Genomic DNA, 13,398 nt, shown 5'->3' with positions numbered 1-13,398 from the left:
TCAGAAAACAATTGAGCTAAGCAAGTAGTAGTACTGACAGTGTTGTTTATGGCTGAAGATGAGCAAAGAGCAACAGATGAACCAAATCAATGCTGAAACCACTTCAATTGATTCCACCTTTTGACTTCGATCATTCATTTCAAGCGATTCACTAGCTAAAACCAGATCAAATTGTAAGAGCCTTTCGATTTTGAACATCGCTTAGAAAATTGATGGGTGAAAAGGAGCTCTTCCAAACTCTGAATCATATATTCCATATAGCAGTGTTTCCCATTCATTAACTAGAGTGTGGCGGCCCGCCACAGTCTAATCTGTCCCGCCACAGTTTCATAATAAATCGAAAATATATTCATACGCGTCATTTTAACATAAAATGTTATTAATGTTGTGTTTCGTGCCATCGCTTTAGAAAAGTGTCCGTCAGACGAACTAAGCGTAATTATGGCGTTCTCCTAGGGGTGGGCGGTACACCGGTATCATAGTTAACACCGGTGTGGCATTGCGCCACGACATGGATTTTCTAATACCGTCAATACCGTAATAAATCTATTATGTGCCTTGAACGGCTGCATTTACATCAACAATAGCTCATTCTAAATAATAAGGCACTAAAGTTTAATTTGCCTGCGACTGGTTGTCAATTGCATGCGCACATACAGTCAGTGCGTTCACACCAAACGTCAAGCGAGCATGCGCATCCCGTCACTCACTCTAGTTTATCCGCGGGAGGTTTCCCCATCACTCGCGCGAATAACAACACGGCGCGATTGACATGGCGGAGATAAATACGATCGCTGCTTTGTTCCTGTTGTGCAAGTTCTAAATGCACCGAAAAGCCAAACGCCGAAGTGTCTAGGCTCACAGCAAAGTAATGTATCAGAGACATATCTCATACCTCATTCCTTCTATAAACAAAGTGTAGATAGTATAAGTAAGAGATTGATCGCAGTACAGAGAGTGTCGTTGATTATAATAGAGCTTTGTGATATCGCAAACTAAGATGAGGAACAGCTTTTAATATTTTTATGGGAGTTTTTAAATGAGATATTAATTTAATACAGCTGTTAAATAAACGAGACGTTATTATTAAGTGACTTAGATTGTCTGAGAATAACACTATGCCCGATTTTGGTCTGTTTCGTAGTCAAAATTTATTCTGGAACAAGACACACTGCTGTGTTTAAATGAAGATGCGCCGTTCTCCAATCAAACACAGCGGTGTTTCCTTTATAAGTGAACATGCGTTTTAAACTAATCTAGTGAAATGATTCAATTTCCCATTCATAATGAGAGTCACTTGAATGAACCATGTGTTCTAACGAATCAAATGAACAATACGATTCAGTAAATAATTTCAGTGTCTTGCCACCACCTGCTGACAGATCCTTTCAGTTATTGAAATCTTAAATACTTGTGGATTCCAAATTTTATTTTAAAAACACTAATCTCAACATGAATTTATAGATTTAGTTGCACTCATGGCACCTCTGAGCCTCATTTTCATGGACGACACTATAAAAATTAAGACAGAAATCTTGCTGATCATTATTACTTGCTGAACTATTACTAGCACTACCTCATAGGGGTTTCAGTTCAATTAACAAATTGACTTGACTGGAGAAGCCACATCTCAGTGGCTCTTATTCATCAGCATTGAAGGGCCTGAGTTGGACCGTTTCAATGGCCAGAAGGTAGTTGAAGTGTTGCACTCACACACAGCAATGGCTTTGAGAGTATCGCTCTAGAACAGAGACAATATTTGTGATCTTCTTAACAAGACCAGGAACATAATACCGTGATATTATACCGGCACCGTTCAAAAGATGAAAAATACCGTGATATAAATTTTAGGTCATATCGCCCACCCCTACGTTCTCCTCTCATCAAGTCTGTCAATCAAGTCTGATTTATTACTGGTCATTGCTGATAGTGACATTTATGTACAATAATGCAGATTTATAAAACGGTTAGTTCCATTGCTCAATTCTGATTGGTCAGCAGCTGTGTTTTATTCATGATACAGCACGGCTACGACCGCTTCACTCAACGTTCTGTGTATCATTGAACCTCCTTAGCAACCACCCTTAGCAACGTAAACAAAGCTTTAGCAGTTAGGGACTACTTTTTACAGCGGAAGGCGGTTAATGATTTTACTTTATAAAAACGTACAACCTAATATATATATAAATTAATATATATTTTTGATATTAATATTTTTATTGTGTGGTAACCATTTTATAAAAGCAATAAGGTACTTGAGGCCGTGCTGTATCGTGAATAAATCACGCCTGAAGGGGTTGCAGGCACTCCGCTTCGCGTCGTGCCTAACAACGCCCTTCAGCCGTGATTTATTCACGATACAGCACGGCCTCTCGTACCTTATTGCTTAAATAAATTATACAGTTTACTACAAATAATTACATTATTCATATGTGAACTTACATTAAAATTCTTTTTATTCTTCCCAGCTTTTCCATGTTGCATATGTGCTCATCAAGTTTGCCAACTCACCCCGGCCAGATCTTTGGGTGCTGGAGCGCTCCATTGACTTTGGAAAAACATATCAGCCATGGCAGTTCTTCGCCTGTGAGTATAACTGAAATGAGCATTTTATTTCTGTTCTTAATGTATTATGTACCGAAAACAACTGTGAAGAGTGTGTGGCCTTTAGTAATGAGAATGAAAGTGTGGGTTAAGTAAGAAAGGTCAGGTTTTGGCCGGTTCTCTGTTCTCTGGCATTAGGGTTTTTATGCACACATATTGAGTTGTTTTGTTTGTCACTGAAGGCCATCGGTACTGTAGGTGGCAATACAATCCGGGCAACAATAACGACAGTCCTTGGCTGGCATTTGGAGGTTTGGCATTATCAGCATAATGAAACGCAATATTCAGTTGTTTTGGTAAACTCACAGTCCATCAGCCCACAGTTGCCTCTATGACTCAGTACAATACAAAGGCAGAACGCTGCAGAAAGACAGAGAGAAGAAGGAAAGAACATTGTGTGATTCTGTGTCTTATACTTTATTAGTGGCAGATTTATAGACACTATTCAGTCTAGACTAGCCTTGCATTCATTGTTAATTATTACTTATTTGTTTTGTTGGGGAAAAAATTGCCACAGGACTTAACCTAATACCCAAATTGAAAGATATAATATTGGTGGAAAACATTAGAAAACAGAGAAAACATAAAGCAATGAACTTACCACCTGATGCTAGTTACAGACTAGTAAAATCTAATTAAATGTTAGGTAGATTGCAATTTTAACGCGGTAGCGCGTAGCAGGAGCAGAGCAGAAGCGTCAGTGCCGCAACCGTTTCGGCGCAGAGGCTATTTTTATGGGAAGCCAAACAACCCAAAAGTGGGACGAAACACTTCGTCCATGTCATCTGCGCGGCCGACTCGACAGCGCAGGGAAGATGTGTTTGCTAGCGCCACCCAATGGGCAGCGCGGCGCTGACAAACACCAAAAGTGGGGCGGGACTTGCTGGTTTAATTGTAATCTCAAACGCCATTAATTACCTCCTCTATTTCAGAAGTCAGTCAAGTTAATAACTTAATGTTGTATGAAAAATTTAAATATAACCTTTAACCATTCCAATAACCATAGAAAAGTGTCATTACAACCTAAAAAGAGGGTTTATGTCCTGGGTTTATGGGTTATTAGTTATTATAGAAATTAATACAATATTAAATAATTAAATTAAAAATATGCGAAGCTGTCTACGCTAGTCTATGTAGACAGCATTCAAAATAAGTTAATAATAAATATTACATAAAGTACATTAAATAAAATAAGCCCACAATAATATGCATCCCACAGTCTTGTAAATTCATTAACTGACCCTCTTTTTTCTGTAATATTTGTATCATTCGTTTATATTCGTTATTTTTCCTTTCATTTCGATCTCCTTACTTAAAGTTTGAATGTAAATGATACTGTAAATGATCGACAATAAAGCTTTGATTATGCTATATGACTGTGATTTTTACTGGAATGCAGTTTAAAGATTGAATTTAACATATATTTTATTTTGTTTCTTCTAATTAATAGACTAGCCTATAAATATATAGTAGTTCAATGACGAGTGAATTATTCACGTAGTTTCATTTGTAAATAATTTTATTGTCACAGTACATCAAATAAAATAGGCCTACAAGACATTTATCCATTGTTCTATTAACTGATAGTTTTTTCCATATTGTTATTATTATTATTATTTATTTATATATTTATTAGTATTTATGCCCATGTGTGACGATAAATAAGCTGTTTTCATTTACAAATGAAACTACAATGATTCATTGAAACCTCAGTGAAACACTAGTGTTTAAATAGGCTAGTCTATTAATTAGACGAAACAAAATAAAATATATGTTAAATTCAACCTTTAAACTGCATTCCAGTAAAAATCACAGTCATATGTCGAGCATTTACAGTATCATTTACATGTAGAATGTTAAGTAAAGAGATCGAAATGAAGGGCGAAATGACTATAAATGAAAATATATGTTATTTGCTGCGGGGCACGGGCTTCGATAATCTCACTCCTTTTTGACCATACCTCTGTTTGCATTAGAGACCTGCGCGGGACGGATTTTTCAGTCCCGCTCCCGCCCGCTCCCGCAAGATTGTGTCCCGCGCCCGCCCGCTCCCGCAAAAATATACGTTATCTCGTCCCGCTCCCGCCCGCGACATTCATGATTTGTCCCGCTCCCGCCCGCAAAAGCCCGCAAAAAATTAATCTATATTGATTTTTTCTGAACATCGATTGAATTTACATGAAACAGTTCTGTAACATCTTGTAAGTTCCACTAGACCCCAGCATAAACGCTCTGGATAAAATATGTGTTATTTAGACTAAGCATCAACATTCACAAACCACTGTTATTCTTAATAAAAAGCAAACATGAGCTATGCGTGCATCTACGGCAGAATGCAAACAAACAAGGCTCCTTTAAAGCTGACATCTCATAAAGCTCTTATAACACAATGGATATTATGCACAATTAATCTTTCATACATGTCTACACTTTGAGTGTTGTAATTTGTAAGCACCCAATATTCAGCACTGTTCAATACTTTTGAGCAGTGAGTGGATTTTAACTTAAACACCACTGATTGGCGATGCGCTCCAGAAATCAGCAGATGGCAACATTGCTCACACTTCAAACAAGTTTTAAACCGAAACTGCCTATTCTTGCGCTTACTGATCATATTTATGTTGTTCTTGCTGCTTTTGTGCAATAGATGAATAACAATTTTTTTGTTTTTAGATATTATATGTTTTGATATTTCTATTTTGCGGGAGTCCCGCGAATCATTTTATTTTCCCGCGTCCCGCACACACACGAGCTCTACCCGCCCGCACCCGCACTCGCCCATCAAGTTTTGTCCCACGCCGCACTCTGTTGCGTTGGGTCCCGCGGGTCCCGCGGTACTCCCGCGGGATTGCAGGTCTCTAGTTTGCATCCCTGTATGTCACCCTGGACCACAAAACCAGTCTTAAGTAGCACAGGTATATTTGTAGCAACAGCCAAAAATACATTGTATGGGTCAAAATTTTCTTTTCTGCCAAAAATCATTAGGATTTTAAGTAAAGATCATGTTCCATGAAGATATTTAGTAAATTTCCTACAGTAAATATATCAGAACTTAATTTTTGATTAGTAATATGCATTTATAAGAAATGTTTTTGCACCCTCAGATTCCAGATTTTCAAATAGTTGTATCTCGGCCAAATATTGTTTCTCAAATGAGAAGAAATGTAGGGTAGGACTTGGGTATTGATTTGATCATTGAATCTCATGTGAGTGACAGAGATGTCATTGTGAAGGAAAGTTATTTTGATTTTACATTTTCTCAACTGATTTCTTCATGTCTTTGTTTTTGCTTCAGCCTCTAAGAGAGACTGTATCGAGCGGTTTGGTCAGAGGACTATCGAGAGGATCAACCATGATGACAATATCATCTGCACAACAGAATATTCACGAATTGTCCCTTTGGAGAATGGAGAGGTACGGACAAACTCTGTTCCATCACATGGCTCTTGCCCACTGACCTCTTGTACTTCGTCTGAATTTTTATGATTGTTAAATCACTGTCACACATGTTCAGATTGTGGTGTCTCTGGTGAACGGACGTCCGGGCGCCATGAACTTCTCTTACTCACCTGTTTTGAGGGAGTTCACCAAGGCCACCAACATCCGTCTGCGCTTCCTGCGCACCAACACGCTGCTGGGTCACCTGATGGGCAAAGCCCTGAGAGACCCCACAGTTACACGAAGAGTAAGATTCAATTTTTAAATTGAATGGATAGAAATTACAAATAAAACACTGTCACTTTCATGTTTAAAACCATAAATTATTCCAACTATAACACATTCTCTGAATTGTTTTCTTTAGTATTACTACAGTATTAAAGACATCAGTATTGGAGGGAGATGTGTGTGTAATGGCCACGCTGAGGCTTGTAATGCCCAAGACCCCAATGACCCATACAAGTAAGTTTGACTTTTAAGAATATTTTTGTTTATTTTATTCATGGGCTTTAAAAATCACAAGTCAGAAGTTGCACCATCATACAGATTGTCTAAACTACATGTGGCACAACTTTTAAGAAGTTTTACAATTGTTCAATTCCTGTATAGTTGAGGTCAAAAGTTTACATCCCCCTTTTAGAATCTGCAAAATGTTAATTATTTTACCAAAATAAGAAGGATCATACAAAAAATGCATGTTATTGTTTATTTAGTATTGACATGAGTAAGATATATATAACATGCATTTTGTACGATCGCTCTTATTTTAGTAAAATAATTAACATTTTGCAGATTCTGAAAGGGGGATGTAAACTTTTGACCTCAACTGTACATAATCCAGAGTTTTAGAAAATAGCTGCAGGGCCACTAACACCATAAAACACCAAATACTGGATCAGTTTTTTTTTTTTTTTTTTAAAGATATTTGCATTAAGGTTTTAGCTGGGAGGGTCATGGTCAGAGCAGCTTGCTTCCTCTAGGCACACGTCTCAGGACAGTGAGTGATGGTGGCTGGGGAGAGACGTTCTTCAGTTCTGAGACCCTGCAGGCGCCTGGATTTACTAGCTTGTCAGAAATACCTGTGTAGCACGAGACACATTGTGAATTATCTCTCTGTTCTTAACCTCCTAATTGACCTGATGCCTTGAAAAGGATCACTTCGCAATTCAAGCTTGCTTTCAATGGGCTAAACATCTAAGGAAGGTTTTTTTTTATTCAGGTCATTGTTTTTTGTTAGTGCTGTCAAAATTAACATGGTAATTTTTCCAGATCTTTAAATTTTCCCACTCACAGCTGCTGCTTCTGTCTTTTTTTTTTCTTGACGAGAAGTGTGTTTATTTAGTCTCAGAATGTCACATCAGGACTTTTCAGACACACACTCCCGGCTTCACTTCAGTCAAACTGCATGCAGGAAAGGTACAGGTGACAAGGAGCTTCAGTAGAACAACAGTGAACTGCGTTCTGATGAGATGTTGTCAGGCCATAAGTAAAAACGAATTTACCTGTCCCGCCAGCCGTTATTTTGTGATAATAGCATGCATGCTTCAATTGCACTGCGCTGTAGCCTGTATCATTTCATATTAAAGCGTGAATGAAACTACGAGCATAGGTGTCTGATCTGTGTTACGTTCAGTAGTGGCAGCTCTTAAAGTAATAGCAGCCAAATGAGCTAATAACCCATCTGCTGTGATGTTTATTAATCAAAAGACAAAAGTAAAAAGAGTTAATCAATAACCTTGTAGCTTTAAAGATTCATCTATATTTAATTTAGTATTTAGTGTTTGATTGATAGCTCTCAATTATACTGTAATGTTGAATGGCTGAAGTCAATGGTTAAATATTAGGAAAAAAAGAATTTCCTAGAGACATCAGTAATATTGCTATTAGTGATACTCACCTTCAGTCATAAAAAAATATTTAACAAATATTAGAAATATACTGTCTTTGTCTTGTTTTATTAAAAACATTATTATTGAAGTTATTGCAATATACAAGTGACAGTGCTAGTTTTTGTAGACCGTATCCACTGACTTCTGTTGTTTTGCTACTTTGATCAGGTTCCAGGAGTTAAAGAGTAATGATATCATTACAGCGAAAACCTAAAAAAATATGAGGTGTGTGGTCCTCTAGTGCAGCAGACCTTTGGACATAAAACAGATCATGTTGTTTATGTAATATTTCAGGAATCTTCTGGCTCTTTGCATGTCGCAATCGAGATATATCCGCCGGTCATAGTTTTTGTCCCTGCTGATAAATAGTCTGTTACAGTATATGGTCATTCCAGAGATTCATGCAGTGTACGGTGTGAGAAAACAGGAATATAAACCACCTGGAAGGTGTCAGATATGTCAGTTAAAAAAAACCCCAAAAAAACCCTTTCCTGCACTTATCAAAACCCAGAGGATTATTACAGATCAGAGCAACAAGAAACAGATGCTAACATTGCGTTTGGAAAGGAGGGAGAGTTTTCATAACCTTCATGGATCTCTGTTAAATCTGCTGTTCTTTGTGATTTCCCTTGTATTGGAGATGTATTGTGTGCGTGTGTAACTGATATCGTGGCGTTTTACTGATATACATGCGATGGGGATCTAGGAGACCAGATGTTTTCCTTTGAGACTGTCACACCTGTATGTTTCAACACGCAACATACATTTTTTCTAGGTTTGGGCAATTAAATTGTTTCTGTGGTGATTTTTTATAATACGAAGGGTGGATTTAAGGAGTTTAGTGGTTTGCAATTAAATTTTAGCTACTGCATACTGCACAGTATGCATTTAATACTTAAAAACACTTTTTTTAGTAGTATGTGAAACGATAGACATTATACAGTGGTATACATTTTTAACAGTTGTGTTAATAAAGTATGTATTAAGTTGGACACAGTGTTAGACTACATGGTTGTCATCATTTAACATTGATAATCATAAGACATGTTTCTTGAGCAAAACATAATATTAGAATGATTTCTGAAAAATGTGACCTCCATGTGACACTGAAGACTATAGTAATGATGCTGAAAATTCAGCGTTGCATCACAGGAATAAATTGCATTTTAAAATATATTAAAATAGTAAACAGTTATTTTTAATTAGAATAATATTTCACACATTTTATTGTTTTTTTTTTTATCCAATAAATGCAAACTTGGTGAGCATAAATGCTGACTGAAAAAGTGAAGGGTGGAGGGTTTTGATTGACAGAGTTAAATGAGGATGACCTAAAGAATGAGTCGGACGCTAAAGGCCAGAGGTCAATCGTTAAAGCATGCTCCACCTAAGCTTCCCTGGTGCACCTGTTTGCCCCACAGGTACCATGAGTTAAACTGATGTCAGCCTGCAGTTGATTTATGGGGAGATTTGAGTAGAGAGATAACTTATTCCATGCTGTAATCTAAACTTGAAGCGTAAGACGTTTAAGCATGTGTTAAAGTCTTAGAGGATACCTAGAGGGCAGCGGAGGGTTAATAGACTCTGGATGGGATTGGTTAGTACGGTTGGCTGTAGCTCATTTGAAGCGAGGCTCTGGAACACTTGCTCTGACTGTGGCTGGGTGTTAATGAAGGGTTCAACTGCTGCTCAAACTGAACCATCCAAACAGATTCAGGGAAACTAAAACTCACACCTGAGTGCAAATGTGCGTCCTTCCATATGTGTGCACTCAGTAGTACTCAAATGAGTGAAAGTGAAAAGTCTGTGTGTTAAAATAGTTTGTGCAAGACTGGACAGAACATTGTAGAAACTGATGAGATTGAACATGTTAGTTTTATTTTATGATCTTGTGATGAATTTTTAAGATTTTATTAGTTTTTTTTTTTTACAAATTTAGTATGTTTTTTATGATTTGATTAATAAAAAATTAACATTTTTTAGCAAAAAATAAGTAGATTGTATTGTAAATTAACCACCAATTTGCTAAGACGTAAATAGTTACATATTGCCATGAGAGGGTTTTGGATTTGTTAATTGAACAGTTTCATTATTTGAAAAATCCACATTGTTTTGGACTTTGGGGGGCGCCATTATTTCGGAAAATAAAATACAGATACGATGACCACAGCTACTGAAAGAGCTTACAGGTGGTGATGGATATAAAGGTAGGTTTTTCATCACAAGGAGTCTGAACGCCCCCAGATATTGAGTGAAATCCACGCAGAGAAATTCCTTCAGTGTCTGCGGCATCATGACAAGTGTCAGCATGTTTATTTCCTGCCAGGATGGCATCTAGCATTTCTTGTCTCTGCCATTTGTAAGCTCTTTCAGTAGCTGTGGTCTAGAGACACGAGTCTTTAGAAAGTTTTATTCATCCACAGGCATCTTCTCATTCTTTTCTCCTCCTCTTATCGCAGTGAAGATTTACATCGCTGCTCTTGTTGCCCTTTGATTGAAAATTACAACCAAAGGCCACACAATGTGGCATCGAATCAGTATTTTATTTTCCAAGTTAAAATACCAACAGGTAGCACCAATAGCTCACTGAGTGCAGCCATTTAACATAATCTAAATAATGGTGCCCTCCATAGTCCAAAAAATATAGAAAACAATTAATTGTTCAAAATAATGTAGATCTTTCATGGGTTTTCTACTACATATTTCAGTTAGAGACATCATTTACATTATATTAAGCCACACAAGTCTTAATACCCAGGGTTCCCATTCAAATATATATTTTTTGATTCATAGTTCATTCAACAGTTATTTTTTGTCATTGTTTAATGATTATTAATTAAATGTGGGAATACGGTGTGTGTAACGTATGTAGCAGTTCTTTACTGTCCGCTGTGTAGCTTTAGGATGATACGTGTGTGAATGCAGCCACCCATGAGCAGACCGCTGAGTCTCAGTTAATTCAATTAGCTTTTCAGATGATGTAGGAAAATTTAGCAAGCGTGAAGAACTTAACCATTTCAGACTCTCTCCCTCCCTAATTCACTCTTTTCCTGGAAGCAGCAAGGTCAGTAAGAAGTTTAGACACTTGAATAAAAGCTCATTTGAGGCCCATAGACATGAAGTACTTTAGTATTTGCATATAGTGGGCCCTTAAGATTGAGACAGAAAGAGGATAAGAGTGATTCACATGAAACTTGGCTTTAAATAGGCAGTGGGAAATTCTATATAAAATTCATTATGAAGTTCTATATGTACATATATACACATTTTGTCTTTTATGTGTGTGTTTCTCCTAGGCTTCAGTGTGACTGCCAGCACAATACTTGTGGGCCATCATGTGATCGCTGTTGCCCCGGCTTCAACCAGTTTCCGTGGAAACCAGCTACGACTTACAGTGCCAATGAATGTGAACGTGAGTTTTCCTCTGTCTGCGTTCACTGAGCCAACAAAACAAAGATTTAGTACCTGCCAGGCCCCTCCTTGACACATTGTTCTCAAAACATGATTTCTGTCTCGTAGGAGATTCTTTCTTCCTTCCTTTCTTGGTGGCAGAACAGCATTTTCTTTATTCTTTCTAACAGTACTCTTCTTTATGTATTAATAGACATGACATTTAATCACTAAGTATGAGTGTGACTTTTTTTCAGAAAGTTCAGAAACTTAATGTCTACACTCACACTCAGAATCTTGAATGATCTCTGCCTGGTTTTGTGATATTTTTCTTTATCTTTACTCATTTAATCACAAGTTTCTCTACTTACATTCTCTCATTTTTATTAGGGATGCACCGATATGAAAATTTTGGCCGATATCGATATCCGATATTAATTCTACTCTTATGGTCGATGACCGATATGTACCGAAATCGATATGTGTTTTTAAAAAATGTTTCTGAGATGATAAAAGAGATGATTTGTACATACTTAATGTCTTCCTTTATTTTCAGAATGTATTTTATTTCCAAATAACAAGGTTACAGGGCTACCATAAAACATAAGTAACCAACTTTTACCACATATCAAGCATGCCAGTATTCGTGGCAACATGTTTTCAGCACTGTGCACTCCAGTTAAACTCAAATTTGAGAAAAAGGCTAAATCAAAATATCCAACACATATCCTGACTGTTCGTGTACATTTTTTATGTAAATGTCCAAACCCTGAAACAAGGTTTCTACCAAGCAAACATAAAAAAACAAGTCAATTTTAAGACCCATCTATAAAAATAAGAAATAAAAACAAAAATGAGAACTGTGACATAACCGTAATTCCAAAGACATGGTGGTCTTTGTACATTCTCCAACTTAAAGCAGCAACAATTTACTCAAAAGTAAATGTGACCCTGGACCAAAAACCAGTCTTAAGTCGCTGGGGTATATTTGTAGCAATAGCCAAAAATACATTGCATGGGTCTAAATTATTGATTTTTCTTTTATGCCAAAAATCATTAGGAAATTAAGTAAAGATAATGTTCCATGAAGATTTTTTGTAAAATTCCTACTATAAATATATCAAAATGTAATGTATGATTAGTAATATGCATTGTTAAGAACTTAATTTGAAGAACTTTAAAGGTGATTTTCTCAGTATTTTGATTTTTTTGCACCCTTAGATTCCAGATTTTCAAATAGATGTATCTCGACCAAATATTGTCCTATCCTAACAAACCATACATCAAAAGCTTATTTATTGGGCTTTCATATGATGTATACATCTCATTTTGACTGGTTTTGTGGTCAAGGGTCACAAATGTCCCAAACAAACAGGGTTTCCACCTAACACTGTGCAGTAAGTTATACTCCAGGCCTACTTAATCAGCGAAGGCAAGTTTTTTTTTTATTCCAATTAAACTCAATTTTGTGAAAAAGGCTAAATCAAAATATGCAAAACATGTCCTGACTGTTGGTGCACATTTTTCAACTTTCACTGTAATTTTCAAGTAAATGTCCAAACACTGAAACGATGTTTCCACCTAACACTGTACAGTAAGTTATAGTCCAGGCCTACTTCATCACCAAAGGCAGGTTTTTTTTTTTTACAAAGAGAAGCATTTCTGCTTTCTCACACTGGATCCTGTTTCTCTTTTCATCAACAATATGTAATGCAGCAGAGAAGAGACGTTCACTGTCCACACTTGTACATGGGGCTGAAAGGTACTTGCGCGCTGCTTTAGCCGGGGCAGGAAAGCGAGACATGTTGCTTTTCCAATACTGCAGTGGGCTCTCATTTCTGGGGATGAGGGGCTCACTCAGATAGCCATGCACCTACAGGAATGTAGACAAGTGTATTACTATGCATGTCTGATCAATTACCAGCAGTCTAGACATTACTGTCCTCCTCCCCTTAAGAGCTTTGATGAACTTTGCTCTGAGGAGATGACCAGTGCTTAAGGTCAAACTCAAGGGGGCAGAGAAGCATTACTAAACAATATTCTTTATAGCAATTAGCTCTTTCATTTAAGTAAATTT

General features: G+C 37.0%; 1 protein-coding gene across 1 annotated transcript in view; it reads left to right on the top strand.

The window, feature by feature from the left end:
* Nucleotides 1-13,398, top strand: part of lama5 (laminin, alpha 5) — a 134,106-nt gene that overhangs the window by 33,905 nt on the left and 86,803 nt on the right. Inside the window, exons 3-7 of the mRNA XM_073823623.1 lie at nt 2,469-2,586; nt 5,900-6,018; nt 6,119-6,289; nt 6,407-6,504; nt 11,228-11,343. Of these exons, the coding sequence (XP_073679724.1) occupies nt 2,469-2,586; nt 5,900-6,018; nt 6,119-6,289; nt 6,407-6,504; nt 11,228-11,343 (622 nt within the window). The remainder of the gene's footprint in view (nt 1-2,468; nt 2,587-5,899; nt 6,019-6,118; nt 6,290-6,406; nt 6,505-11,227; nt 11,344-13,398) is intronic.

This window comes from Garra rufa, chromosome 18, assembly GCF_049309525.1.
Source record: "Garra rufa chromosome 18, GarRuf1.0, whole genome shotgun sequence".
Taxonomy (NCBI): domain Eukaryota; kingdom Metazoa; phylum Chordata; class Actinopteri; order Cypriniformes; family Cyprinidae; genus Garra; species Garra rufa.
The sequence above is the reverse complement of the archived record's forward strand: the minus strand, read 5'-3'. Positions and strand labels throughout refer to the sequence as shown.